The sequence below is a fragment of the Gobio gobio genome, assembly GCF_949357685.1.
Source record: "Gobio gobio genome assembly, chromosome: 2".
In the NCBI taxonomy this organism is placed as follows: Eukaryota; Metazoa; Chordata; class Actinopteri; order Cypriniformes; family Gobionidae; genus Gobio; species Gobio gobio.
Genome location: NC_137098.1, coordinates 39,268,940 through 39,294,174, shown reverse-complemented (window position 1 = coordinate 39,294,174; position 25,235 = coordinate 39,268,940). Strand labels below are relative to the sequence as shown.

At 38.4% G+C, this 25,235-nt stretch overlaps 2 protein-coding genes and 1 long non-coding RNA gene across 4 annotated transcripts; 2 read left to right on the top strand and 1 right to left on the bottom strand.

The window, feature by feature from the left end:
* Window positions 1–240: 240 nt before the first annotated feature.
* On the bottom strand, window positions 241–5,990 carry LOC307122297 (uncharacterized protein). Its single transcript, XM_079810346.1, has 3 exons — window positions 4,772–5,990; window positions 4,472–4,678; window positions 241–2,753 (listed from the first exon to the last, which is right to left on the bottom strand). Exons 1-3 carry the CDS (start codon window positions 4,830–4,832, stop codon window positions 1,513–1,515), a joined length of 1,509 nt encoding a protein of 502 aa, XP_079666472.1. The 5' UTR covers window positions 4,833–5,990; the 3' UTR covers window positions 241–1,512.
* A 4-nt stretch (window positions 5,991–5,994) lies between these two features.
* Window positions 5,995–14,670, top strand: puf60b (poly-U binding splicing factor b). Of its 2 annotated transcripts, XM_079810326.1 has the most exons (12): window positions 6,005–6,089; window positions 7,061–7,144; window positions 7,331–7,426; window positions 7,901–7,990; window positions 8,909–8,959; window positions 10,195–10,356; window positions 10,697–10,789; window positions 11,714–11,927; window positions 12,336–12,526; window positions 12,759–12,876; window positions 13,427–13,692; window positions 13,933–14,670. In XM_079810326.1, the coding sequence occupies exons 3-12, from the start codon at window positions 7,346–7,348 to the stop codon at window positions 14,230–14,232; spliced, it is 1,566 nt and encodes a 521-aa protein (XP_079666452.1). In that variant the 5' UTR covers window positions 6,005–6,089; window positions 7,061–7,144; window positions 7,331–7,345; the 3' UTR covers window positions 14,233–14,670. The 2 variants fall into 2 exon arrangements, with proteins under 2 accessions (XP_079666453.1, XP_079666452.1); XM_079810327.1 differs by lacking the exon at window positions 8,909–8,959 and having other exon boundaries at window positions 5,995–6,089.
* Window positions 14,671–19,204: 4,534 nt separating this feature from the next.
* Window positions 19,205–24,100, top strand: LOC307141161. Its single transcript, XR_013818326.1, has 4 exons — window positions 19,205–19,455; window positions 20,907–21,019; window positions 22,263–22,352; window positions 23,382–24,100. It is a non-coding gene; the product is annotated as an uncharacterized lncRNA (long non-coding RNA).
* The last annotated feature ends 1,135 nt before the right edge of the window (window positions 24,101–25,235 follow it).

Sequence of the window (25,235 nt, the reverse complement as noted above, 5' to 3'; positions counted from 1 at the left end):
ATTCATCTCACTATACGTATTTTCTCTATATAAGGTAATATTTATTCTCATTGGATGATTATTACTGAATGCTATTTTTGTGTATTCAAGAAGTACACTGATGCTTGGACAATAATCCTTTGAAGTTTCGTCTCCGTGGTCATCTCTCTTCCCACGGCCATGCATTCTTGACTGAAGGGGCTTAGAGTATTTGACGCCATTGAGAAATAAAGAAATAAGAAATAAGAAACAAGTGTTCTTACACTTTTATAAAAGAGAGAGAATTAATTTGTGTAAAGGTATGTAATCATTGATATTGTTCCATAATACATGTAAAAAAATAAGTCTTTACATTTTACCCCAAAATGTTTTTTCAGTAATAATTATAAGAAAATTAATTATATATCACCTAAATAGAAATCATTAATGTATATTAAATGCAAATGGTTCACTGATATCATATACAATACAAAGTCCCACCAGTATGAAACCTCTAAAAATCCATAAGCAACAATTTCTCTTCAAAGAAAGGTCAGAAAACCAATTTCTTGCTGAATAACCCTTAAATAGTGAATAAGATGCATGATATTCCAGAACATTAACCCCAAAATGTCCGACAGTGGACAGTTTCAAGACACAAGCAAAAATAAATTCATCAGTAATTTGAATTTACAACCAACAGAGTAATAGCATACTCCAACTAGCATGTTAAAACGTCACCACTGTGACCAGTGTGATTTCAACCCTCAATAATATATTCCAAAAATATATAAACTCAGCAAAAAAAAGAAAACCTTTCTGTCAATTTGAACTGCTTTTCACCCAGCAAATTTCTTAAAGCGTAAATGTTTGAATGAACATAAATAGATTCAACAACTGAGACATAAACTGAACAAATGTCATAGACATTTGACGAACAGAAATGGAGTAATGAGTCCCTGAACAAAGGGGGGTCAATATCAAAAGCAGCAGTCAGGATCTGGTGTGGCCAGCAGCTGCTTTAAGTCCTACAGTGCATCTCATCCTCAAGGGCTGAGCCAGATTTGCCAGTTCTTGCAGTGAGATGTTACTCTATTCTTACATCCACATCTGCAAGTTCTCGAACACGTCTGAGGGTGGGGGGTGTGTGTGTGTGGGGGGGGGGGGGGGGGGGGCATTATGGTTACACGTGGTTTGGCACTGCAAGGACGATCAGCTGTCCTTGTTGTTTCCCTGCAGCATTTTCTTAGACGTCTTACATTACAGACATTGCAGTTTATTGCTCTGTTCATGCAGTCCTCATGCCTCCTGCAGCAGGACAATGGCATGTTCATGCAGGTGATCACTGTGCCTGGGCATCTTTCTCGTGATGTTTTTCAGAGTCAGTAGAAAGGTCTCTTTAGTTTCCTAAGATATTCTCACTGTGACAACGGTTAGTGTCTGTTCCACAGGTGCATGCGCAATCATTGTTTATGGTTAATTTAACAAGCATGAAAAGATAAATTATCATGAAAAAGGGATTTTTCTTTTTTATATATTAATACAAGGATTTCTTTATTTATGGTTCACTCGCTGGTGTGTTAGCAGGCTTCTCTTGTCTTTAAAGGTCTTTCCACACTCCAGGCAGGGGAATGGCCTTTCTCCTGTGTGAGTGCGCTCGTGCACTTTGACTTGTGATGTCTGTTTGAAGCCTGTGCCGCAGATGGAGCAGTGATAAGGCTTTTCTCCCGTGTGTACTCTCTGATGTATCCTAAGCTCCGCAGCCCTGCGGAAGCTCTTTCCGCACTCAGAGCAAGGATGAGGTCGCGATTCAGTGTGAATGTTCATGTGCATTTTCAGCTCAAATGACCGGCGGAAGCACTTTCCACATTCGGTGCAAGAATAGGGTTTCTCATCCGAGTGAGCGCGCTGGTGGCTCCTTAGTAAATACAAATGTGTAAAGGCCTTTCCACAATCAGTACAGTGATGATGCTTCTCTCCTTTGTGGCTTTGCTGGTGCTCTTTAAGTTGACAGAACGCCCCAAAAGCTTCACTACAGATGCCGCAGCGAAACTGTTTCTCTTCTGACTCAGGTGGCTGGTGCTCTTTTAGTCTCCTGCTGTCAGTGAATGTTTTTCTGCACACAGTGCATGAATAAGGCCTTTCTCCTGTGTGAATGCGCTTGTGTGCGATCAAATTGGCATGTCCCTTGAAGCGCTTCTCACACACGGGGCAGGCGTAAGGCCTTTCTCCTGAATGAACGCGCCTGTGAACTTTAAGTCCACCCAGCTGGCAGAACGTCTTCCCGCACTCTTTGCACTCGTAAGGTTTTTCACCAGTGTGAGTTCTTAAGTGAACTCGTAATGCTCCGGATGTAGTAAAGGCCTTCCAGCATTGCGAGCACAGGTACGGCTTCTCTCCCGTATGAACTCTTTGGTGAATTCGTAGATCTATAAGTTGCTGGAAACCTTTGTTACACTCAGGGCAGTGATACCGTTTTTCCCCTTTATGAAGTCTGCGGTGATTAGAAAAGGATCCCGACTGAGCAAAGCTCTTGCCACATTCAGAACAGTGGTAGGGTTTTTCTCCCGAGTGAACACGCAGATGCACTTTTAGTTCAGAAGATGTGATGAACCTCTTGCCACATTCAGGGCAACCATGAGGCCTTTCTCCTGCATGAACTAGTTTATGTCTTTTAAAGTGAACTGATGTCTTGAAGTTTTGTCCGCATTTAAAACAATGGTGTTTTGATCTGTTCAAGCGGACTCCTGTGTTTGAGCTCTTTCTTGAGCAACTCCTTTTTCTTTTAGCAGTTTCTAAAAAGAAAAAAAGACAATGTAGCATGCAGTGAGTTAAAAAACTTAAAACTTAAAATAAGGCAGCCCATTGCCTTTTGAAATACACCAGGGGCCTGTACCATGATAGTAGTTTAACAAACTCAGGGTTACAGGATTAGTTTCGGGTTGACAAAACCAAACCAATCTATTCAGGCTTTGTTGGTCCCATGATGCTGATCAACAGCTTTCTCTGTCAACTCAGGCTTTGATCCTGAGATTAGGAGTTTAGCTGTGACATCAGTAGTGAACAGCCAATCACACGCTGTGGATCAGTGAAACTGAGATTCATTTCTCTCTTCTGCAGAATATTACATGATTGAAAAATATTAAGAATATAAACAAATTTACACCGAAAAAAAATCAGCTGTCTATGAAAGAGGACAACTTTAAGAAAAATCTTATACGTCAATGTAAGTAAAAGTTATGAAGTTAGTTTAGTTGATTTATAGCTTGATTTATTGATTTTAAAGCTTATTTGTATGACCTTTATCTAGGCTATTTATATTCATTTTAACTAAGTGCCTTATTAACTAAAATGATACATGTGTAATTGATTAAGGGTATAATAATTACATAAATGATATCTAACTCATTCAAAATTATTATTACTATAAATAAGCATTGTTAAAAGCCAGACACTTTAGTCTTTTAAAACCATTTGCTATGTAGTGACCTTTAATGTGGAGTAGAAACAGGGGGAGTGACTTCATTGCATCAGAGGCGTGTCACTTTGCTCACAGCTGATTGGTCTAATTTCAGTTTGAGATCTCTAATCCAGAACATAACCTGCCCTGGAGCAGGTTAGCCGTGGAGAGTAAGTTACTATGGAGATGAACACAGCTAAAAGCCAAACCACTTTAATGGTACCTAAAACCCAGGATTGGCACAAACAAAGCTTAAACATATCTGGCTAGCCAGCTAAACCGGCTTCATGGTATAGGCCCCAGTACGATTTCTTTCTTTTTTTAATGTAAAATTACTTTTATTTAGCAAGGACACAATAAATTGACCAAAAAATATAGTATTTTGAACAATCTCATAATCTCTCAAATAAATGCTTTTGAACCCTCTATCCATAAATATATATATAAACATTTCAAGTAAGTGGTTCTCAGATGATTTTACTTCAGGATCAAGATACCCAAGTAACAACCCAAAATCAAAATTATTTATCCCACAAAAGTAAACAATAATGTAAAATAAATAAATAACATTTATAAATATTAACAAACTGCACAGATCTATTGAAATATAAAAAATATTAACATGACAATAGCTGAACAGGATTTTTTTCCACAACAATTTTTGTTAAATCATAAACAACAGCAAAGGAGTGATTTACCAGACCAATTGGGCTCACATATTGGCGATGTGAAATATGAGTTTCCACCAAAAAAAAAACCCTGTACTGTACAGTTTGATTGGACACAATCTTTGATGTCAACAAAAGATACTGTCCTGCTTTCTGCGATCGTAACAGACATTTATGCTCATTTATGCCAGTCATGATTTCATGCAGTCATGGAATACCTTATGCTTACAAGTGAAGTAACATCCAGGTAATTATTACTACTACTATATATAATCTACAGTCCACGTCCCTCTAAAGCAAATTCACTGCACAGATTTATTGTGGTTGCTGTGGTGGCCATGGCCTCAGTAAAATGTGAGCACAGATTTGTTTTTGGTCGTTTTACCTGGTTTTGGGACTCCAGCCTCCTCCCTATCTGTGAGAATGGCCCTTGAATCATGGAGGACTGAATCCTGGTTGGCTGGACACACGCCAGAGGTATCCTCATCCTTAACATCAGCATCTTTTTTTAACTCCACACAAATGCCAAACACACTGGGGTGACCACAAGAAGGTGGGCTTGGATCTGGCGTCTCTTCAGTCAACTCAATCACTAGATGTAATTAGATACAAAAACATTACAAAGCTGTACATACATAGAACATTGATCACGTGATTTCTTAATTATCAGTACAGGCTTACTCACAGTGCTCTTGCTGTTCAGATGAGTTCGTCAGTATCTCTATTGCCGCGAGAAGAACATCCATGCCACGTATTACTGTCAGTCCGTTAAATAGTAAAATGCATTAACCGTTCCTGAAGCAGGTGCATATGCTCCAATGAACCGCAAATGCTCTTAAAAGTTTCTAACAGTACGCTATATTTTATTCGATGTTACAGTAACTTTACTGACACAAGTTCCGGAATTGCAGGTGAAAGTTTTTCTGCCCAGAGAGTACAGAAGCCTACAGCAATGACAGTTGCCACTTCAGTCTCCGCACATCTACTACCCTTCTACACTGAAGTTCAGCAATCATGTATGGCGTTAAACCCAGAAGCGAACAGACACGAAGCACACAAAGATAGAGCTGTCATCGTGGATATTCTTGAAGGTGTAAATGTTTTGAAATTTACTTCCTACTTCCGCGTTACGGGTAATGTATCTGCGGATTCTCGTAACCCTGCTGGTTTACAGTTGACCTTTTCAGTGCTGCGTTTTCCACCGTTTGCCAACTACGGTCGCAAGTTCCATTGATCTCTATTGGAAACGACGGAACTCGTGGACTTTTGGGAAACGCACCCCAGTTAAAGTAACGAGGTGACTAGCCTAAGTTACCAGACAGGGCATTTGCCAGTATTTCTCCTAAAAGTTATAACACTTTTTTTTTTACGATATTATTTAAGTTAAATACATTTTAATATTAAAATAAATACTGATATTGCCTATCAATCAGATAAAGCGCTACGTCAGTGTTTACTAAAGGGATGGAAATAACGACACTGATAATAAAAATAAAAAAAACGACACTGATAATAATGCAATGTCTCTAAATTCGTTCCAATTTTGTGCTCACGCGGGGGGCGGCAGTATATTTAAATAAGAAAGCGTTTGCTGTTGCACCAGAGAAGAAGATGTTTCTTTGAAATCCTCTATGATTTTTACAAAACTGGAAAGCCAGCTGGAGTCACCGCTACTGGTTTGAGAACCGCCAGCCTGCAGGGGGCGTGTCATGGCTCAAGCACACTAGTCACATTTTCCACATAAATAAACAAAAACAATCAAAAAACGTAAATATTTCCGACTTAAAGCTGTTAAAAACACAATCATAAAATGTGAGAATATTCGCCATGATCCAGGTACACAGCCATCAGCCCGTTTCGGTCCGTTTGCTCCTACCTTCCTCGATCACGTGATCGGCAGCGGTAGGCGGAAGCCGAGGGTCGCTCTAGGTTCTGCCGTGTTTCTGTGGGGCTGCAGCGTCTTCAATGTGGATCACTACATGGCGGTAACGCGGAACACTGCGGTAATGATGATTACCTAACGCGTTTACTTCAATATAAAAATAGTTTTAGCATCTTCATGGTTATAGTTAGCTCTGGTGAAATTAGTCGGAAAAAGCCTCTTACTGTTTCAATATATCTCAAGTCGTGTGTACACGAGGCCTGCATGAACGCTCGTTAGCCTCTGTTCATTGCTAACCAGGCTAGCTGCACATTGCTATGGCGCTTATTTCAGAATTCTTACCACATATTACGAAGCGGCTACAGTTTGTTTGAGACGCATACAGATAAATCCTGCACGCATGACTAAATCGTATTTTAAAGCTGTAAGTCAGCTTGCATATTTGCTGCTGTTATGTACCAGCTCAAGCGCGCCACTGCCGTGCCTTTAACCTCTCTTTGTTGGTACATAGCCAGTCTGAGGGTGCTAAAACTCTCAGTTCACTATAGTTATACTTGTGTGTTTACGTTAAGCCAGGAATGACATTAATCAAACGCAAATTAAGCTTCCTGTGGGTGGTCCAGTTTTGTGGTGTTTCTTATAAGATTTTTATGGAAACACTGTTTTCAGTACGAAAACTACTGGCTTGTGAATAGGGGTTATGATTGATTCTTACCAGTTTGCATCTTGCAGAAGTGATCTAGTAGTAAATTGAAGAGAGTGCAGTTTATTAGCCTGTTTTTGTCTGGGAAGACAATGAACTGTATTATAATGACTAGCAGTTTCTTAAGGGGATAGTTCCCCCAAAATAAAACAATGTCATTTAAAACCAAAAAAATAGTTTAATGTTTCTACTAACAGTTTGACTGACTTACTCCTGTGGAGCACAAAAGCAGATTAATTGAAAGAAAGTAAATGGTGAAGTCTGTCACTCTGCCTTAACCCTTTGTGTTCCACGGAAGAAATTAAGTCTGCTATCCCTTTAATAGCTTCTTCTCCTTGCACTTGAACAGTGATTTAAATTATTGTTATATGCGTTTCCATGAACCACAGATCATTGTAAAATTGTGAGTGCTTTGCCAGCAACTCTACACGTTCTTCCCGATCCTGGTTGGCACAGTAAGGTTCGCCTCATAGGTAAGTTGCAGAATCTGTCCTTTGCCTAATTGTATAACTTGCATACCTTTGGTTTTGATGATCTATCTTTGTATGTTCTGAGATTTAAGAATTCTTAAGTTAACATATGCTAATTAGACTCAATATCTCAAAATACTACTTGAATATGTGTCTTTTCATTCCATGTCCACTGGACTGCTTTCTCAGTGAGGCAAAGGTCTGATGATGGAGAATGGACAAGGCACAGGTGCAAAGCTTGGATTACCGCCTCTTACTCCTGAGCAGCAGGAGGCGCTACAGAAGGTAATAGCTCTTTCTTGTTTTACTTTATTATTTTTTTCAGTTGTATTATCTTTGTTAGAGACATGAGAGAGGGAAGGGGATCAGTACAGGTCATGGGCCGAACTCCAACCTGCATCACCTGCTCCAATGTGTCAAGAGATCGTGTGCTACTGATGTGCCAAAGCTCCATCTAATAATAGATTCCTAATTAAAAGAGTCAAGGCCACCAGATGCTTCTGTTTAAGTCAGATTGGTGCTTTTTTCATTTTGAAGGCTGGTTGGTACAAATATTCTGTAGGTTTTCTTGTCAGCAACTATCCGTTGAGTTGAAAGAATTCTCTGCCTACAAGTATGTGCTGCGCACCCTTATGGTGAATTGTCATTGTAATAAGCACTCAAATATGTAGCACATATGGGAAAATGGTGTGTTTGGAAGTAAATAGCCACTCTTAAAACGCATCAGCCTCCTTGCTTAATTTTTGCTCTCTTTTTTAGGCTAAGAAGTATGCAATGGAACAGAGCATCAAGAGTGTTTTAGTGAAACAGACCATCGCCCACCAGCAGCAGCAGCTCACAAACTTACAGGTGAGCTGATGTGATGATCTTGTTATGTAGAATGCTTTGAATGTATTAAATGTTGCTTTCTTATTTGAGAGAATTTACAGAATTGATCCGTCTGATTTCGTCAAACCAGTATTGTAGCTAAAACCACATGGTGTACCCACTGGCATGTCATGTAAAGGGTTCACTGTCATTTCAGCATTATAATTCCTGCAAAATGAAGTTAATCTTTCATACTTGCATCTTATAAATATTGGGTACTATTTTATTTATACATAAGGATTCATGGAAATTCTAAATGATCACTCTTTGTAAACAATACCTCCTATGAGCTGTGTGAAATTTATTATGACAAGTTTTTGACATTCAAGAAGTCTTTTTTTTCACACATCACAAGTCTTGTAAATGCTCTTTTTTGTCAGATTAGACTCAGGATTAGACTGAAACACTCCACTGAAACTCATCATGCATTATTTGTTTGCCCTCCCTCTCTGTCAGTTTGGTTGAGGTCTGGTATTTCTGGGACTCATACTTGTTACTGCTACGCTTAGATTAATCTGTTTAAATGTATCTATGAATCAAGAAATTGGACCTAGTATGTACTGCACTCCCCTAGCAGACATCATGATGTCTGAAGTGTCAACAACAGATGAGTTATCCAAAGGATACTTATACACACCCTATGCTTGGAAAATCTGAGCTGCCTACTTGTTGCCTTTGTTGAAAGCAATGCCTATTAGTATCTCTGTTGATTTAACTGTGAAATGTTTCAGGTTTCAGTCAAATTAAGTGGTGATTTAAAGAGGTGGGCAGAGTTTAACGTTGAGTTCGGAGGCATTGACCACCAGTCAGAGAGACTGTCTGGAATACTATGTCTGTCTTCAAAGGATAAAAGAGATATCTAACCTTTTTCAGCACTTTTCCATCTTTACTGTGTTTCAGATGGCAGCAGTGACAATGGGCTTTGGAGATCCTCTCTCATCTTTACAATCGGTCAATAGATTAATTAACTATTATTTACCTTCTGTACGCATTTTGACATAATGACCGTTACCCTTCTTTAACCGGCATTGGCCTGATACACTAGACATTGCAGCAGCATATTTAAAAAGCAGACATGGCTATGTTGTGAATGAAATATTTGTTTTTGGTCAGCCATTTCATTAAGCAGGATGCAAGATGACACCACATGAAACGCCTCCATAAACTGACTGTACTGTTTCAGTGTTAATGAATGCCATGGGAGCCATTTTAAATAACAGGAACAGAATATTATAGATCATCATAGAGAGTTTTAATATGACAATTGCACAGGACATGTCTTATTTACTGACAATGCATCACATATTTGCCTCCCCGAATCACTGCATGGCCACCTGTGTGTGCCCTCATTTCACTGGTCATTGATTGAAGTTTATTTCTCAACCTGAAGCTCCATTTGTCACAAGAAATCTTGTGGGGATTGTGTGTTGTGCTTGTGAATGGTGTGGATGACCCATTTCTCCTTTGTGAATATGCTGTGGCATATAAATGTCATCTTTGTCTGCTGAAAAAAGAGGGATAGCGGTCACTACGACAATCCAAATTGAATCTGCCTAAACTTTGAGCCTTGTGTGTAATCGTATACTTTCGTCATGTGGCTGACATACAATTTAAAACTTGAATGATAATGATTAAAGAATGCTAAATGTGTTGTTTGGTGTTAAAAAAAAGTGTAAAATGGATAGATTTATGCTGATTCTCCCTCAACAGTGATCTGATATGTAAGTCCAAAAGCTCACCTCATGAAAGAGAACTGATTTCACCTCAGCTCATTATCCAGGGTATTTAGTTGTGCTAAGGGGTTACTTTGACATGTTAACCATTAAGGCTATCAGTATTCTTGGATAGAATTCAGGTCAGTTATAACGCTACATGTTTTAATCTGCAAGCACACACGCAAATTTAGGAACGTGCAAGCAGCACTCTCTAAATGGTAAGAAGGGGCTGTGCCGCATGTTCCTAATTCACGATGCTGTGCTTGTTGTTAATGGTAAGTGCTGTAAGTAATGAGTAAGCATAGAGGAACAAAGAAAGTGGAATCTAGCACTAAAAACAGAAACAAAAAAATCTTTAATCCCTGGCTATATTTGAACTTATTGTTTTTGGTGCTTTGTGTTTTTTCCGTATTTTTATTGTTCCGTAGCCAATATTCTCTCCTGTTGTCTCTTTCCTTTCATGACCACCAGGTGGCAGCACAGAGGCAGAGAGCTCTGGCCATCATGTGCCGTGTGTATGTGGGCTCCATTTATTACGAGCTGGGGGAGGATACCATCCGGCAGGCCTTCGCCCCCTTTGGACCCATTAAGAGCATCGATATGTCCTGGGACTCTGTCACCATGAAACACAAGGTATGCTTGTAGAGTCTAGAACATATCCTGAGTCATATTTTTGTCCAAAATCTGTAGAATTATAATTATACAAATACATTCGTAGTTTTATCACCTACTGTTTCAAATTTGAGTTTTGTATGTTTTGAAAGATCATAGTAAATGTCTTGACTGTCACTGTTGATTCTTTCTGAATAGAAGTATTATTATAAAATATATACATTTTTATATGATTATTTTAATAATTTTTATATTCTGGAGAGGGTGTTGGATATGACCCACACAAACTTTAGTGAAATTCACCCTAATGTGAAAGCCAGGAAGCATGTGAACATTGTACACATTGAAAATTCTGTCACAGGGCTTTGCCTTTGTGGAGTATGAAGTTCCTGAAGCTGCTCAGCTGGCGTTGGAGCAGATGAACTCAGTCATGCTGGGTGGGAGGAACATTAAGGTGGGTTCCAAAAAAGACAATCAATCTTAAACTCCCGTTTAAACAGCTCACTGACCGTGAGCTTATTTGTTCATGTTTTATTGTTTTTGTGTTTGCAAGATTCAGAGAAGCTTTCAGTAGACTTACTGTAGCCCTGCCTGTAGATGTTGTTTGTTTGTGTGTGTGTGTGTGCGTGTGCGCGCGCATTTTTCAGTGCTCTCCTCTTCATGGGTGTGTCCTCTAACCTAAATTTGAGCGTATGCGATGTAATGCTTCCACACTGTCATACTGTTTGTTTTCGGAGCTCCTTTTCTCTAGGAGCTGCAGAGGGAGTGTTCATTTGAGGCGGGCTCTTCTCTGTCTGGGATGTGCTGATGATGGGCTGCGCCTGGCTGGTGTTTGCTTGGCCGCCCCAACTGCAGCACAAATACCAACACAAATACCAATAAAAAACTGTTTTTTAACAATCACAGACACATATTACAGATGAAACATTAATCAACCATTTATTGTCCTTTAACATCTATGCTTTCACACAGTGACTAGACAAGAATTAGCTATTGTTAAATTGCTGTCTTATTTATTTGTCTTTGTACAACAAATCTTACATTTAGATTTTTTTACAAACGCAAATAAATACGACAAGTCTTACATGACATGCTTGCAAAACAACATATATAAAGGTTATTGCAGTATTTATTTTCCATGTATGCAAATTTCTGGCATAGTGACAGTGTCTTCTGACAACTTTATTAGTTTGAGGGCTGAGCTACATTATAGTTTATCTTAAACTGTACTTAAGTTTTTTTTTTCAGACTGGTAGAGCAGTTTTTTTCCCCGTTCTTCCCTTTCTCAACCACATGTGCATTTACATACACAAACCGACAAACTCATTCCTTTATACACTTACACTTAGTGGCCCATGTGCTGGTATATGTACTGTAGGTGGGGCGGCCAAGTAACATTGGACAGGCGCAGCCTATCATCGACCAACTGGCAGAGGAGGCACGTGCCTTCAATCGAATCTATGTTGCCTCTATCCACCCTGATCTATCTGACGAGGACATCAAGAGTGTCTTTGAGGCCTTCGGAAAGATTAAAAGTTGCATGCTGGTACGGGAACCCACCACTGGAAAGCACAAGGGCTACGGATTTATTGGTGAGCTGGTCTAGAAAGCATTGTAAATACTGTGTGGAGTTTAAGTCATTGCTGTATGTTGTACTACTGTACAACTGTGAATTAATTTCCACTGTGTTCCAGCATCATGCTTATGAGATGTCTTTCAAGATCCAGATATTTCCAGTGAAGTTCACTGAGTTGTGCCATGCTTTTTACCTATAGAGATGGCAAGTTAAAATGTGAACAGTTACAAAACACTTATGTATGTACAGATTTAGAGATGGAAAGATGCTAGCAGGGTTTTCCTTTCAAGTACAAATGCATGAACTAAAGGAAAACCGTGCAAGAAAGAATAAAATGTGTTGATTTTACTAAAGCTTCAAGAAATGTATGAAAAAAACATAAGCCTAGATTGAGGAATTGGTCTGTCCATTTCATCATGGGTAGAATACGATAAGCCTCAGTCATCGCTGGACGCCGTCTCATCTATGAACCTGTTTGACCTTGGAGGTCAGTACCTAAGAGTGGGGAAGGCTGTTACCCCTCCTATGCCTCTCTTGACACCTATGACCCCTGGAGGTCTGCCCCCTGCTGCAGCTGTGGCGGCTGCTGCTGCCACCGCCAAGATCACTGCCCAGGTGAGAATTAAACCTTAGATTAGGCTGAACACTGCTTTACTCTTGTAAGGGGAACGCATATGTTGAAAAAATTTCAGAATGATATGCTAATGCATTTACAGCTGCACAAGGTTAAACCTTTTGAACTACCTCTTGTGTATGTTGTGTAACTGTCCATTTGCTTACCAAACTAGATCACATAGAAACCAGGATTTGAAATCAGGGATTTCACATTATTTTAATGCATTTGTAGGAGGCTGTTGCTGGAACGACAATGCTGGGTTCTCTTGCTTCACCAGCACACATTCTCAGTCAGCAAATGGGACTTCCACAGGCCGTACTGGCTGCCCAGGCCCCTGGCATCATCACAGGTCTGCAAAAATCAGTGAATATTGATCTTTGATTACTTTTATTGGCCTTATGCAGTTTGAATTGAATTCTTGACCTCCTCACACCTAGATGAATGTTTGGTGCAATAAACGGTTTTAATGTGTTCGGACCAACATTTGCAATAGCCAATGCAATATTTTCTTAATTTTGAGAGGGTTCTTCTAATCTCTTTTCCATTGCACTGAGAATAATGCTAGCCAACCAATAATATTCCTGCTTTTAGTTGCATGCTCAGAGCTGCTGTTGCTGTCTGCCTTTTTTCCCCACAAAAACAATGATCAAATCGAACCCAATTTTCTTGTCGAACATTGGTGTTGGTGTGATCAGGCCTTGAATTGATACATATTCAATGGGTACCATTACTGCATCTGATTCACAGCAAACTTTCAGCATCTTGAAAATCTAGCTGGTTGAAATTGTTACAATAATCAAAGCTTATAAAGAGTTTAAATCTGTACTAAAATTTTTCTCTAAAAAGAGAGAATTGAATCTTAACTGAATAATTGTCTCTTCTGTTAATCCATTCAATAGGTGTGACGCCTGCTCGCCCCACTCTCCCTGTAGTACCCCAGGTTGGTTTGGTCAACCCAGTACTAGCGTCCCCACCAGTCACAACATCTGCTTCTATGGGAACACCAACATCTGCAGCTCATACACATACAGAAGTCAAGAGAGAGGAAGACAACAGACGGACTGAAGAAGATCAGAGTGCGCCAGTTGGAAATGGACAGGACAGTGAACTGGAGCAACTGAGTGTCAGTGCAAGTGGAGGAAAACAAATGGTCATGCAGTCAAAGGTTAGACAGCATCACCTTGGTTGTATGTTAAAGATTATAGAGACACAATCGCAATTGGTTCAGTCCTGAAAGCAAGTTAAGCGTAATAATTCAGAAGTTTGCGTCATTCTGCTACATTTTGAGCACTACTGGGAGGCATTGAATGAATAAATCAAAAGTTTCTACAAAGAAGCCAAATTAAAAATGTTATGAATATATTAGTTTAACCCCTTTTTTCTATCTGTCTTTGCCCACATGCAGTCAACAGTTATGGTGCTACGCAACATGGTAGGCCCAGAGGATATTGACGATGACCTGGAAGGCGAAGTGATGGAGGAATGTGGAAAGTACGGTGCTGTTAATCGGGTTATCATATACCAGGAACGACAGGGTGAGGAGGACGATGCCGAGATAATAGTGAAGATCTTTGTGGAGTTCTCTGATGCTGATGAAATGAACAAGGCCATACAGGCTCTCAATAACCGCTGGTTTGCAGGTCGCAAGGTTGTTGCCGAGTTGTACGATCAAGAGCGTTTTAATAACAGTGACCTCACTGCATAAGACTGTCCCGAAATGGCCACTGGCCCGTCTCTTGGCACTCAAATTTACTCAGCTTTCATCACTGCTGCTTGAGATCCGGGCCTCTTTGAAACTTGTAATTATTTTTTTATTGATGTTGATAGTAATAATATTATTGGAAAAATCTCAATGGTGGGATTTAGCTTAGGACAAAAAAACATGCTCCTCATACATTTACTTTGTGTCACCTACTGTGAAAGACTTGCATTTTTTAACAGTCATTATTATTTGCAGGGTTTTGTTTTCTAATTTTGAAGAAAAAAAATGCAATTTTCACCATTACCACCCACAATTTTTTTCTTTTCTTTTTTTTCTACAAATGGCAACTTTTTCTCCACTGACATTGTGTTCAGATTCTAAACATTGTGTTGGTGACATTGGTTCTGGCTTTACCAAAACAATAAATTTGTCTAATATGCAGTGTTGTCCCAGTCATTTATATGGATGGTTGGATCAGGACATAAAGGCTTGGACACTCCCCTGATGTACACCACACAAACACACACCACTTTGTTTAACCTTAGTCTTAAATTTAACTTAAGAGATTTGCTGGTGAATATGAATCCAGTAATGTTTAGCATTTGCAGTACAAAAATCAGCATGTGCATAATTGTGAATTATGAAATACATTTAAACTGTAAAAATAATTTACACTTAAACACTTAAATTAGCACTTAAATATGCTTAATAACCTTTTGAGCAAGGCTTGAAAGAAGCTGAAGTACATCATAATACATTTTATTTGTAACGCACTTTACATTAAACAAAATCTCAAAGTGCTACAGATTTAAATAAAAAATAATAAGAATAAATAAAACTGAAAAATAAAGTAACAAATTAATCAAGAGATCTGCTAAAAAGGTGGGTTTTAAGACCACATTTAAAAACATCAACAGTCTGGGATCTGCAAGTGGTCAGGGAGAGCATTCCACAGACGACGGGCTGCTGAGCAGAAGGCCCGATCTCCCATAGTACAGAGTTTGGTCGTGGGAGTTTTAAGAAGACATGTTGAAACAGAGTGGAGGTTACGTGTGGATGTTTGTGTGGTGAGGAGTTCCTTGAGAAAGGTGGGGTGGAAAGTGGAATGTCCTGATCAGAGAAAGCAATGCTGGTGATAACAGATTTCCAGACCTGAAGTGGAGGGCCGACTAGGATTGCTTCAGTCTTGGAGCTGTTTAGCTGCAGAAAGTTTTGCTTCATCCATGCCTTTATCTCATCCAGGCAAGTGATCAAAGTGGATGGAGTGAGGTCAGCAGAGGGGGAAGAATTTGTCCTAAGGTAAAGTTGAGTTTCATCAGCATAGCAGTGAAAAGAAATCCCATGCCGGCTGATGACACGGCCAAGGGGGAGCATGTAGAGGATGAACAGGATGGGGCCGAGCACTGAGCCTTGAGGGACACCGCAGGTGATGCTGTGAGACAGGGATATAGCTTCTCCCAACGCAACATATTCAGTTCTCCCAGTGAGATACAAGGAGAACCAGTTGTGGACAGAGTCAGAGAGCCCGATGATGGAATGTAAGCGGTGAAGGAGGATGTTATGATCAACCGTATCGAAAGCTGCAGATAAGTCCAGGAGGATGAGAAGGGATGGGGAACCAGCATCTGCTGCCAGGTGTACATCGTACTTGTCACAAGCATGTTTCCTATCTAATGCTGATTCATATTAACCCTTAAAGGCATAACTCTGGTCTTTAGTGACCCAGGACGTCATTCATTGCCCTCTTCTGTTCCTTTTTTAAAGTTGGATGTCAGCCTTCTTAGTATTCTTCAATCAATTAATTATAAACAATATAATTGAATCTTTGATGACTGAAGTTTCACTCATAGTTTCCGAAGGCAGAAAACTAAAGAATAGAAAGTATCATCAGCAAAACTTGAAATGGCTCAGCGATTTACTGCAGAGCAAGTAATGAACGCAATCAAATATTAGTGTCACTTGATGATGGATCCGGTGAAGAAGCTGTCAGCAATAAATAAAACCCACCCAGCAGGTAGCTAGTCATAACTCATTTACATACAATGCCAAAGTGTATTTAGACATGTAATACCGGTTCAGATAATTAGACTTTCAAACTTATTTTTGACTGAGACAATCATTTTGTGAGAAGTTGATGAAAACAGCAAACAAAAATATCAACATTTTAGGGGAGAATGTGTATATGGACATTTCTTCAACTAGGGGCACTTTTAGCCATGTAAATTTGGATAAAAAAAACTTGTTCAAAAGTCCTGTAACACAGTCTTGTACGTTTAAATAATTTGTCTAGTTTTAAGGTTTGTAAGATGATAAACTTAGATTACAAGATAAATTATTATTTTACATTTTTACAACCTGCAATGAACAAATGTCATTTCCACCACATCTCAATATACAGCTATTATTTTAAAATATAATAACTTATTCCACTCAAGAATTGTCTAAGATAATATTTGTAACTAGTTTTACCAGTTTGTCCACAATGTACAAATACATTTGTCAATTAGATAAATTAACTGCCCTAAGGACCAAATGCTGAACTCGTACACCTGTCACACTCTGAAAAGTAATATTGGTTTGGGTAAGAGCTTATTAGAAAATAAATAACTTGAATTTTAGTAGAGCATGATCTCTTAAATTGTGGATACATGTTTAATGTGTGATGAGAAAGTATTTTTTTAAATGTGTGTGGGGATGGAAATTACGGTGTTGAGGAAATGACAATGAAATTAACGTGAACGTAGAGAAACAGTAGATAAATATAAAAAGTATTGTAATATATTATATATAAAAATGATTACACAAATGCTCTGGCAATCCATTGTACTTTGTAGTCTTAAATGGCAATTCCACCACATGCTGTAATTTCAACCAGAGGGGAGTGCAGTGTGGTGGAAATGACATTTCTGTATTTTTTGTGAAGACATGGAAGATAGCTTCACTGATTAGCTTTGATTCAATACTTAGCATTTCATGTATGCAAAATACTCTTATTTAATTTAAAATGTTTAGCTTTTAAAAAACACCCTTGAAGGTACAACATGTTTGGAAATCACGTAGAATAAATATTAACTGTTCAAGCAATATTTAGCTTGATTTTTCTTCATTTGTTGTTGATGAAAATTTTAATTCCCTCCATGTCTAACATGTGCTCTGATGTCACTGAATATAGACACCACCTAAACAATCTTTCACACAAACTATTTAAAGGGACATTACTGTGTTGTGGTGGAAACGACACCAATACTGCGACAGCTATATTTTGTATAAAAAGTAATGCTGATAGTGGTCTCACATTAAATATATTATAATGTACTTTAATTATTTTGCTAGTGCTTAATTCAGGTGCATTAATAGTTACCAGATAAGTCATATTTTTAAACTGTATTTTCATTGCTGAAATTAAAAAAGTCTGGGTGTGTAATTTTTTAACACAGTAATTTTGACACCTATGTGGAGGTGGAAAAGCAGGGCTCTCAAGTGTCACGCATTGAGCGTGACAGTCACTCATTTAGGTCTTTTGTCACGCACTCCCACCACACATTTTTCACGCAGAACAACTATGTATCATATATTTACAGTATTTCTCAATTGCTAAAACACATTTCTTGAAACCTTCACCCATATTCTAAAAACTTTAAACACAAAACACAGTCTTTAAACTACATTCACAAAACCCCTGACTATTCTGGCAAAATCAAACACTTGCCTCAAAACCATTTGATCGGTGCTCAAAATCAAACAATGCTTTCAAAACATTAACACAGCCAGTCAATATATAAACACTCATCAGCATTCATTAGACACTACATCAAAAAATTGAGAACACAGCGTCCAGGGCATAGTTACAGAGAAAAAATGTTTATTGCATATAGAAAGTCATTTTGCCATAAATAAAAGTAAATAATTCACAACTCAGTCCAGCAAATATATTGCATACTGTAAGTAATACAGTATTACATTTCTGTATTTTCAGCATATAAATAAAGTAAGGCCAAAGAACAAAGACAACTCTAAATGAAAAGTGTATTACACAAAATATTGTGCAATTGCAAAATCAAAGTCAATGAGAGTCTCTTGCTGTTGGGAGAACAAAAGAGTCCTTCCACCCTCATTTGGTAGTCTTGCAATTCTACAAAAGGGAAAATGCTCTTACAAATATATACATACAGAAACAATAGTAATGGACATCACATTCATATGTAAAATGTATTGTAAATCTTTTTCTTTTTTCCCCCACTCCCTTTTCTATTGACAAACTGATGTACCGGTACTATATCAAATGTACAGTAAACTTTCAGTCGCACAAATTAGAAAAACAATACATTTACCTGTTCTCTTCTCTGAATGTCCTGATTATGGTGGCCACAGAGAATCTGGACAAATTGGGTTGTACTCTTGGTCCTGCTTCCCTCATTGTCATTCCATGAACAGGAACATGGTCTATCACAGTTGCCCGAATTTGATCTGAAATTACTATTCTTGCTCTTCGTTGTCCTTGTACTCTTCCTCCTCGTCCACCACCTCTTACATGAACTCTTCCTCCTCTGCCTCTAACATTGTTTCCATCCATTGTGGTATCAACACTCAACGTACCTGGGCCACCTGTGTACTCTGAACTGGCTTATATTCTAGACAACTGATCTGATCGCATCAATAGAAACAAGTGTGAACTATTTTGAGTTGTTGTGTGTAAACGATGACAGCTGTGTTGTAGTTGTGTTTAACTTTTGCCACATGTATGTACCATTTTGCAACACAGTGCAAAATGTGTTTTAGTGAGTAAGAATGTGTTTAGAGTTTTGCAAAAAGAGTGGATGAGATTTGCAAACAGTGTCTTAACTACCTGAACTTTTTTAAGGTTTTGCCTACACTGTAAAAAGTGATTCTGAGTTTTAGTCAGGTGGACAATAAAAATTATGTCCTGTCAACTTGCAGTGCCTCACTACACAATAGGATGCGTTATAACAACCTCAACTTAAAGGTAAATGGAAAACTTAAAATAATGTGTTCATATAACAACAAACCATAGGTTCTTTCAATTTCCTGCCTCATGCGCATGTGCCAGAAACTCTACGTCATGATGACGTACTAACGCATTTGAAATTGAACCAGACGCGCCATCGCCATTTTCTGCACAAGAAGACGAGATCACGACACGAGTTGCTGATGCGAGAGAAAAAAAGGCGACGAAGACGAAAGGAGATCTACAGATGGATTTTTATAGTAAGTACCCTGATTTGTTCTTTCTTTCATGTAAAATTTAGGCACGCACATTTTTGGTAGCTGTACAGTGTGTTAGACAGACACCGAGCTGCTATCGAGACGTGAGCAGAAAGAGATTTGACTAGTATATGTTAATGATAGTAAATATTGTACACATAAGTTACTTTTTAGCGTGTTCTTAATCGGATCTAATTTTTTTTTAGAAACACAGAATGACCATTAACGTTAATATCTGAAGCACCGCCGCTAGTCCATAATTAGTGTTGACCATTAACTTACTACTATAAATGCTTGATTTACGTTACTTATGTTAAACGGCCAGTTGTTATTTTTTTCAAATGACATACCATGCGTTTTTGAGCATGTGCAAACGGTGCTTCTTCTGTCGGCCTATATAGGCAACTTGCCATGATTTTGTATTAATATAATGTCAACTTTTTGTACATAAATCATATATATCATACATATTAATTTGTACACTTAGTTCATTATCACAAGATTCAACTTTTATGTCAATTGTGTTACCTGTGAAGCCCTAAAGAATCATCAATTTCAGGGTTACGTTATTTATATAAAACATTTTCACAATAAAAGCTATATTTACAGCCTGCTCAATTTTATATTGACAGCAACATCATAAGTATAACATTTAATGCATCACCAGAAATAGAAATAAAAAGTTGTAAAAAAAATTTGTTTAAGATGTTTTAGGTCTGCACAATTATGACAACATAATTTTCGATTATTCCCTTAAAATTGTAATGGGTGATTTATTAATTTCAAATGATTAAATGATGTTTTAAATAGCCTAGCTTTATCACAGTGGTTCTCAACTCGTTTGCCCATGGCACCCACATTTTTACATTTTACCCACATTTATGCCTATTATACATTTGTTTACAAAAAAAAATTTGTAGACTCAAAAAAATTACTGTCCCCCTTTACTTAACATAAACATAAACTGTAAGAATATGACTAATACTGATAAATAAACGCTTTACAAGGTTAAGCTATTTAATAGCAGTCCCAAACTAGTTCAGTCTTTTAAAAATGTTTTTTAAAAATAACAAAGTTAATATCAGACTATATACAAAATAAGACAAAGTGAACATAAATGGGTATTTTTGGGTTATGGAAACAACACTTACCATGGTAAATACACAATACTAATAAAAACTGTTAATACATCACGGAAACTGCTCCTGATTAATAAAATGAACATCATACCTGCATGCAAATCCTTCTCAGCTAACGCGTGAGAGACTTTATTTCAGCGTACACTTACGTCTATGGTAGTTCCTATTCCTATAACAATTACGTTATCGTGGTATCAGTAATCGCAATTCGATATTTGAATAGTTGTGCAGCCCTATGTTCAGTGAATATTTCTGAATGTAACATGTATATGTGTACTTAGATGGAGTTTTACTTTTTTATTTTTTTATTTGCAGGATCAGTATAGTGGAAGCAGAAATCGATGAGGTGGTGTTGCAAAATTTGCAGATTTTCCTCGCCCAACCTGCGTGCCTTAATCATCCACTACAAGCTTAAACACCGCCATCAGGCAAGTCACTGTTCACTCCCATGCATCTATATTTGGTCTGGTTTCACACTCAACTGGATTCTGTCGAACCCTGGTGTGTTTGTGTGCATATTATGTCATTGCAAACATGCACGGCGCATGATAGAAAACAACATGGGTCAATATATTGTGTTCTTTATTAATTCGGTGCTATTATGTGCAGCCGAGTGAACAACACAGGTTTACTCTGTGTGTGTGATGCTAAAGGTGGTATTCCGCTGCTTGCAAACAAACTCTTTTGAGGAGACAGTGGATTTCCAAATTTGTTGTCCACTCTAGCTCGTATCCAAGGTAAATCATCAACACCATCACCCCTCACATGCATTATATTTAACTAAATACTTCATAACAAGCTAAAACGCATGCGCAGGTCACATTACTTCCTGGACAAGTGCGCACCCGAGTCCGTGTTGCTTTCACATTCACCCGAACCGCATCACGGTTCGAGTGCAACCGAATAGAGACCACTTCTTCCAGGTAGTCTTGGCTTTGGTACCGCAATGCAAAAATGTGGACTAGTTTAGTTAAATAAAACTCTTGTAAGGGATGATAGTGTTGATCATTTATCTTTGATACGAGCGAGAGTGGGCCTTCAGTGTGTTCGCACATAGCGTGTGGAATCAGGACAACAAATTTGTAAATCCACTGTCTCCTCAAAAGAGTTAGTTTGCAAGCAGCAAAAGCCCACATTATACGACACAAACACACTCACACACCGTAAACCTGTGTTGTTCACTCAGCTGCACATAAGAGCACAGAATTAAAAAAAAAAACCTATATATTGACCCATGTTCTGTTTTCTATCATGCGTCATGCACGTTTGTGATGACGTAATAACACACCGTGTTCGATAGAATCCAGTTGAGTGTGAAACCAGACAAACACTGCCGGGGTCGCCGGGAACAATCGCGCTCAGGCTCAGAGTCCAGACCGCAGCAAACGAGACCAGTGTGAAAGCACCCTTTGACACTCCTGGTTTAAGTGACATGAGCTGGTTACATCCACTATTAAATCGTATTTTGGTGCTGAACAAAAATGTAACAAACAACTGTTGTTGTACCACATCACTGGTGATTTATTTACAACAAAAGTATACAACTGTACACATTTGAAATTAATGTTTTTATTTTTCAAGACAGAGGGAGGGGTTGAAAGGATAAATGAAAAGGAAAAACAAAGGATTTAACCAATAAAGCAGGTACTTTAACCATCCTATATTTTACAGACATCAAACCAAAGGATGAGGACTGCAGCATTGCTTGGCCTGCCGTGGTACATGCGAGAGACTCCTTCTAAATTCATGAAGATATGCGAGGTAAGCTGAAACCTTTAAAGGGTTAGTTCACCCAAAAATGAAAATTCTGTCATTAATTACTCACCCTCATGTCGTTCGACACCCGTCAGACCTCCGTTCATCTTCGGAACACAAATGAAGATATTTTAGTTGAAAGCTGATGCTGAGAAAGGCTTCAGATAGGCCTCCATTGGCATTCAGTACATTTACACTCCCAAGACCCATAAAAGGCACTTAAAATGTTGTTACAAAGTCCATCTCACCACAGTGGCTCTACAATAATTTTACGAAGAGACGACAATGGTTTTTGTGCGAAAAAAAAAAAATCAAAATAACGCCTTTATCCAACTTGTTCTTGTCTTCCTTGTGTGCCTCCACGACGCATGCGTGAGAATATGAGCAGATCCGGCGTTCGGACACATGACCCAGAAGGGATTTGTTTACAAGCAGAGGAAGACACGCGTGTCTAAGCTGTTGGATTCTACATTGATCGTGCTTTAGGTCTCGGCGTAGTGCTCAAATGGGGCTAAAGTGCGCATTTCATGGATTCCCGAACGCCGGCGCTACGTCATTCTCGCGCATGCGTCGTGGAGGCACACACGGAAGACAAGAAGAGGTTGAATAAGGTTGTTATTTTGAATTTTTTTTTTCGCACAAAAACTATTGTCGTCGCTTCGTAAAATTATTGTAGAGTCACTGTGGTGAGATGGACTTTGTAATGATGTTTTAAGTGCCTTTTATGCGTCTTGTGAGTGTAAATGTACTGAATGCCAATGGAGGCCTATCTGAAGCCTTTCTCAGCCATCAGCTTTACACTAAAATATCTTCATTTGTGTTCCGAATATGAACGGAGGTCTTACGGGTGTCGAACGACATGAGGGTGAGTAATTAATGACAGAATTTTCATTTTTGGGTGAACTAACCCTTTAAGACAAAACAAGGGAAAAATTTACATTAGATCTCTTAATTTGCTGGGGTCTGGGGACTTTAAATTGTTTGTGAAATTGGTTTTAACTAATAGTACCTTAATTTTGTTTTCATTCTACAAAGCCCAGTGACCGAGGGTGTGGTGATTCCTAGTGGTTGTGGAAAATGTGATGGAACCTCTGCCTGAATTCTACAATGACGTTGCCCTGGTGATTGAGGAAGAAGTGGTGATGCGTCACCTGAGTGACATACCTAATGCTTTTCTGAACCTGATGGGCCTGGTGTACGCATTAAACCTTGACTACCCAAAGGAATTAAAATTCACTTTTGAAGTGATACAGCGCCTGTTCATTGGAGTTGGATCAGACTGTTGCACCGCAAGAGTTCACTCATTGAAGAGCAAGTTGCTGAGATGAGAAACAATTTTCTCCTCCTTGCTACTATTAGCACTTACACTGTTACACGGTTTTAAAGTTTAAGACCATTGTTATTTTAGATCTCATTGTTTTAAGTGTAACATTGGTATTCTTGAAAGACTGTTTTCTTGTTACCTTGTCCTGCTGCTCTTTCCTTGTCATGTTTGACATTTGATTGGGAATTGAAGACACTGTTTTATTTGAAGTTGTTAAACACAGCTTATTGTGAATTCTTCATGTACACTTGTTCCTGTAAGGAAAATATCTGATCATGACAATAATTATTTGTACTATTCTCTAAGAATGGGTCTGTGCATAAAAAAAGAGCATTTCTTGTGATGTTCTTATATCTTTGCAAGCTAATTCTTTTTGTCTGTTTTTGGGTACTGTGCATCTGTTTAAAAAAATAAATGCTGAGAGATTCAATTTTGCAGTTGTGTTCATTAAAAAATCTGGTTCCAGGTAGATATCTAGAACTTCTTGTCAAAGCAAGCAATGAAGTCTAGTAAACTCAAAAAGTTAAGTTGTGATGTTGAGGAAAAAATACTATTTTATGTCAATTAAACTTGGTTAATAGTTGTGAAAACATGAAAAACTAAGTTCAACCAATATGTTTTTAAGTTGACTTAACAAAAAAATATAAATGCTTATTAATTGATACAGTACGTTGTCCCAATTTACTGCAAGTTATTTCAACAAATACATATAAGTTGGGTTAACTTAACTACTAATGCTGGCTAAACTTAACTGAGTCAATGCAACAAGATGACTTGACCAAGTCAAGTTGTGTCAACAAATCATTTTTTACAGTGTACAAAGTGACTGATTTGACAAATGGGTCATTGCCACTGAGCATTGGGTTCAGAGAATGGGGTTTAGTGTTTTAGCAATTGTGAAATACTGTAATATGCCGCAGCGCCCAAAATGTATCTGGGCGCGCCGCTCTCTCTATGGAATCGGGCTGGAATCAAGCGCGTCTCCCCTGGAGTTCTTAATCGAGCCTGCCACTTATCAGCCAATCAAAAAAAGAAAGAGGCTACACAATAGCCAATCAGAAAATAGCTTTATTGTATCTGGGTAAGATTTAATGCAACAACCACTGAAAAAGAAAGCATATCCTGGAACTGTTCACCATCATCCTCGTGTAAAACCACTGGAGCTCCGAGCATCACTTTGAGCACAGAGTAAGTCATAATCTCCTGTTTTAATGTTACAACAAATTCACAACTTGTTTGACACAAACAATGACAACTTGACTGCTGTTAGAGAATGTTTCCCAGATAATCAGCATCAGTTTTTTCATGAGTGTCTGTAACAGTTTTACAGCCTGTTCACTGATTACACCTGCTCAGAACAGGTAGTCTAGGCCTATATAATAAGCTACATCATAAGCTACATCACAAAACCAAGAGTGCGGATTTTTCCTGAATAACATCACGACTGAAAATTACACTTATTGTTTATGGAATATAGGAACAATTTTATTTACAACACACACACAAATCAAAAAAAATTTCTGGACAAGCAAATGTTTTACTCGGACAAGTGAATGACAGATTTA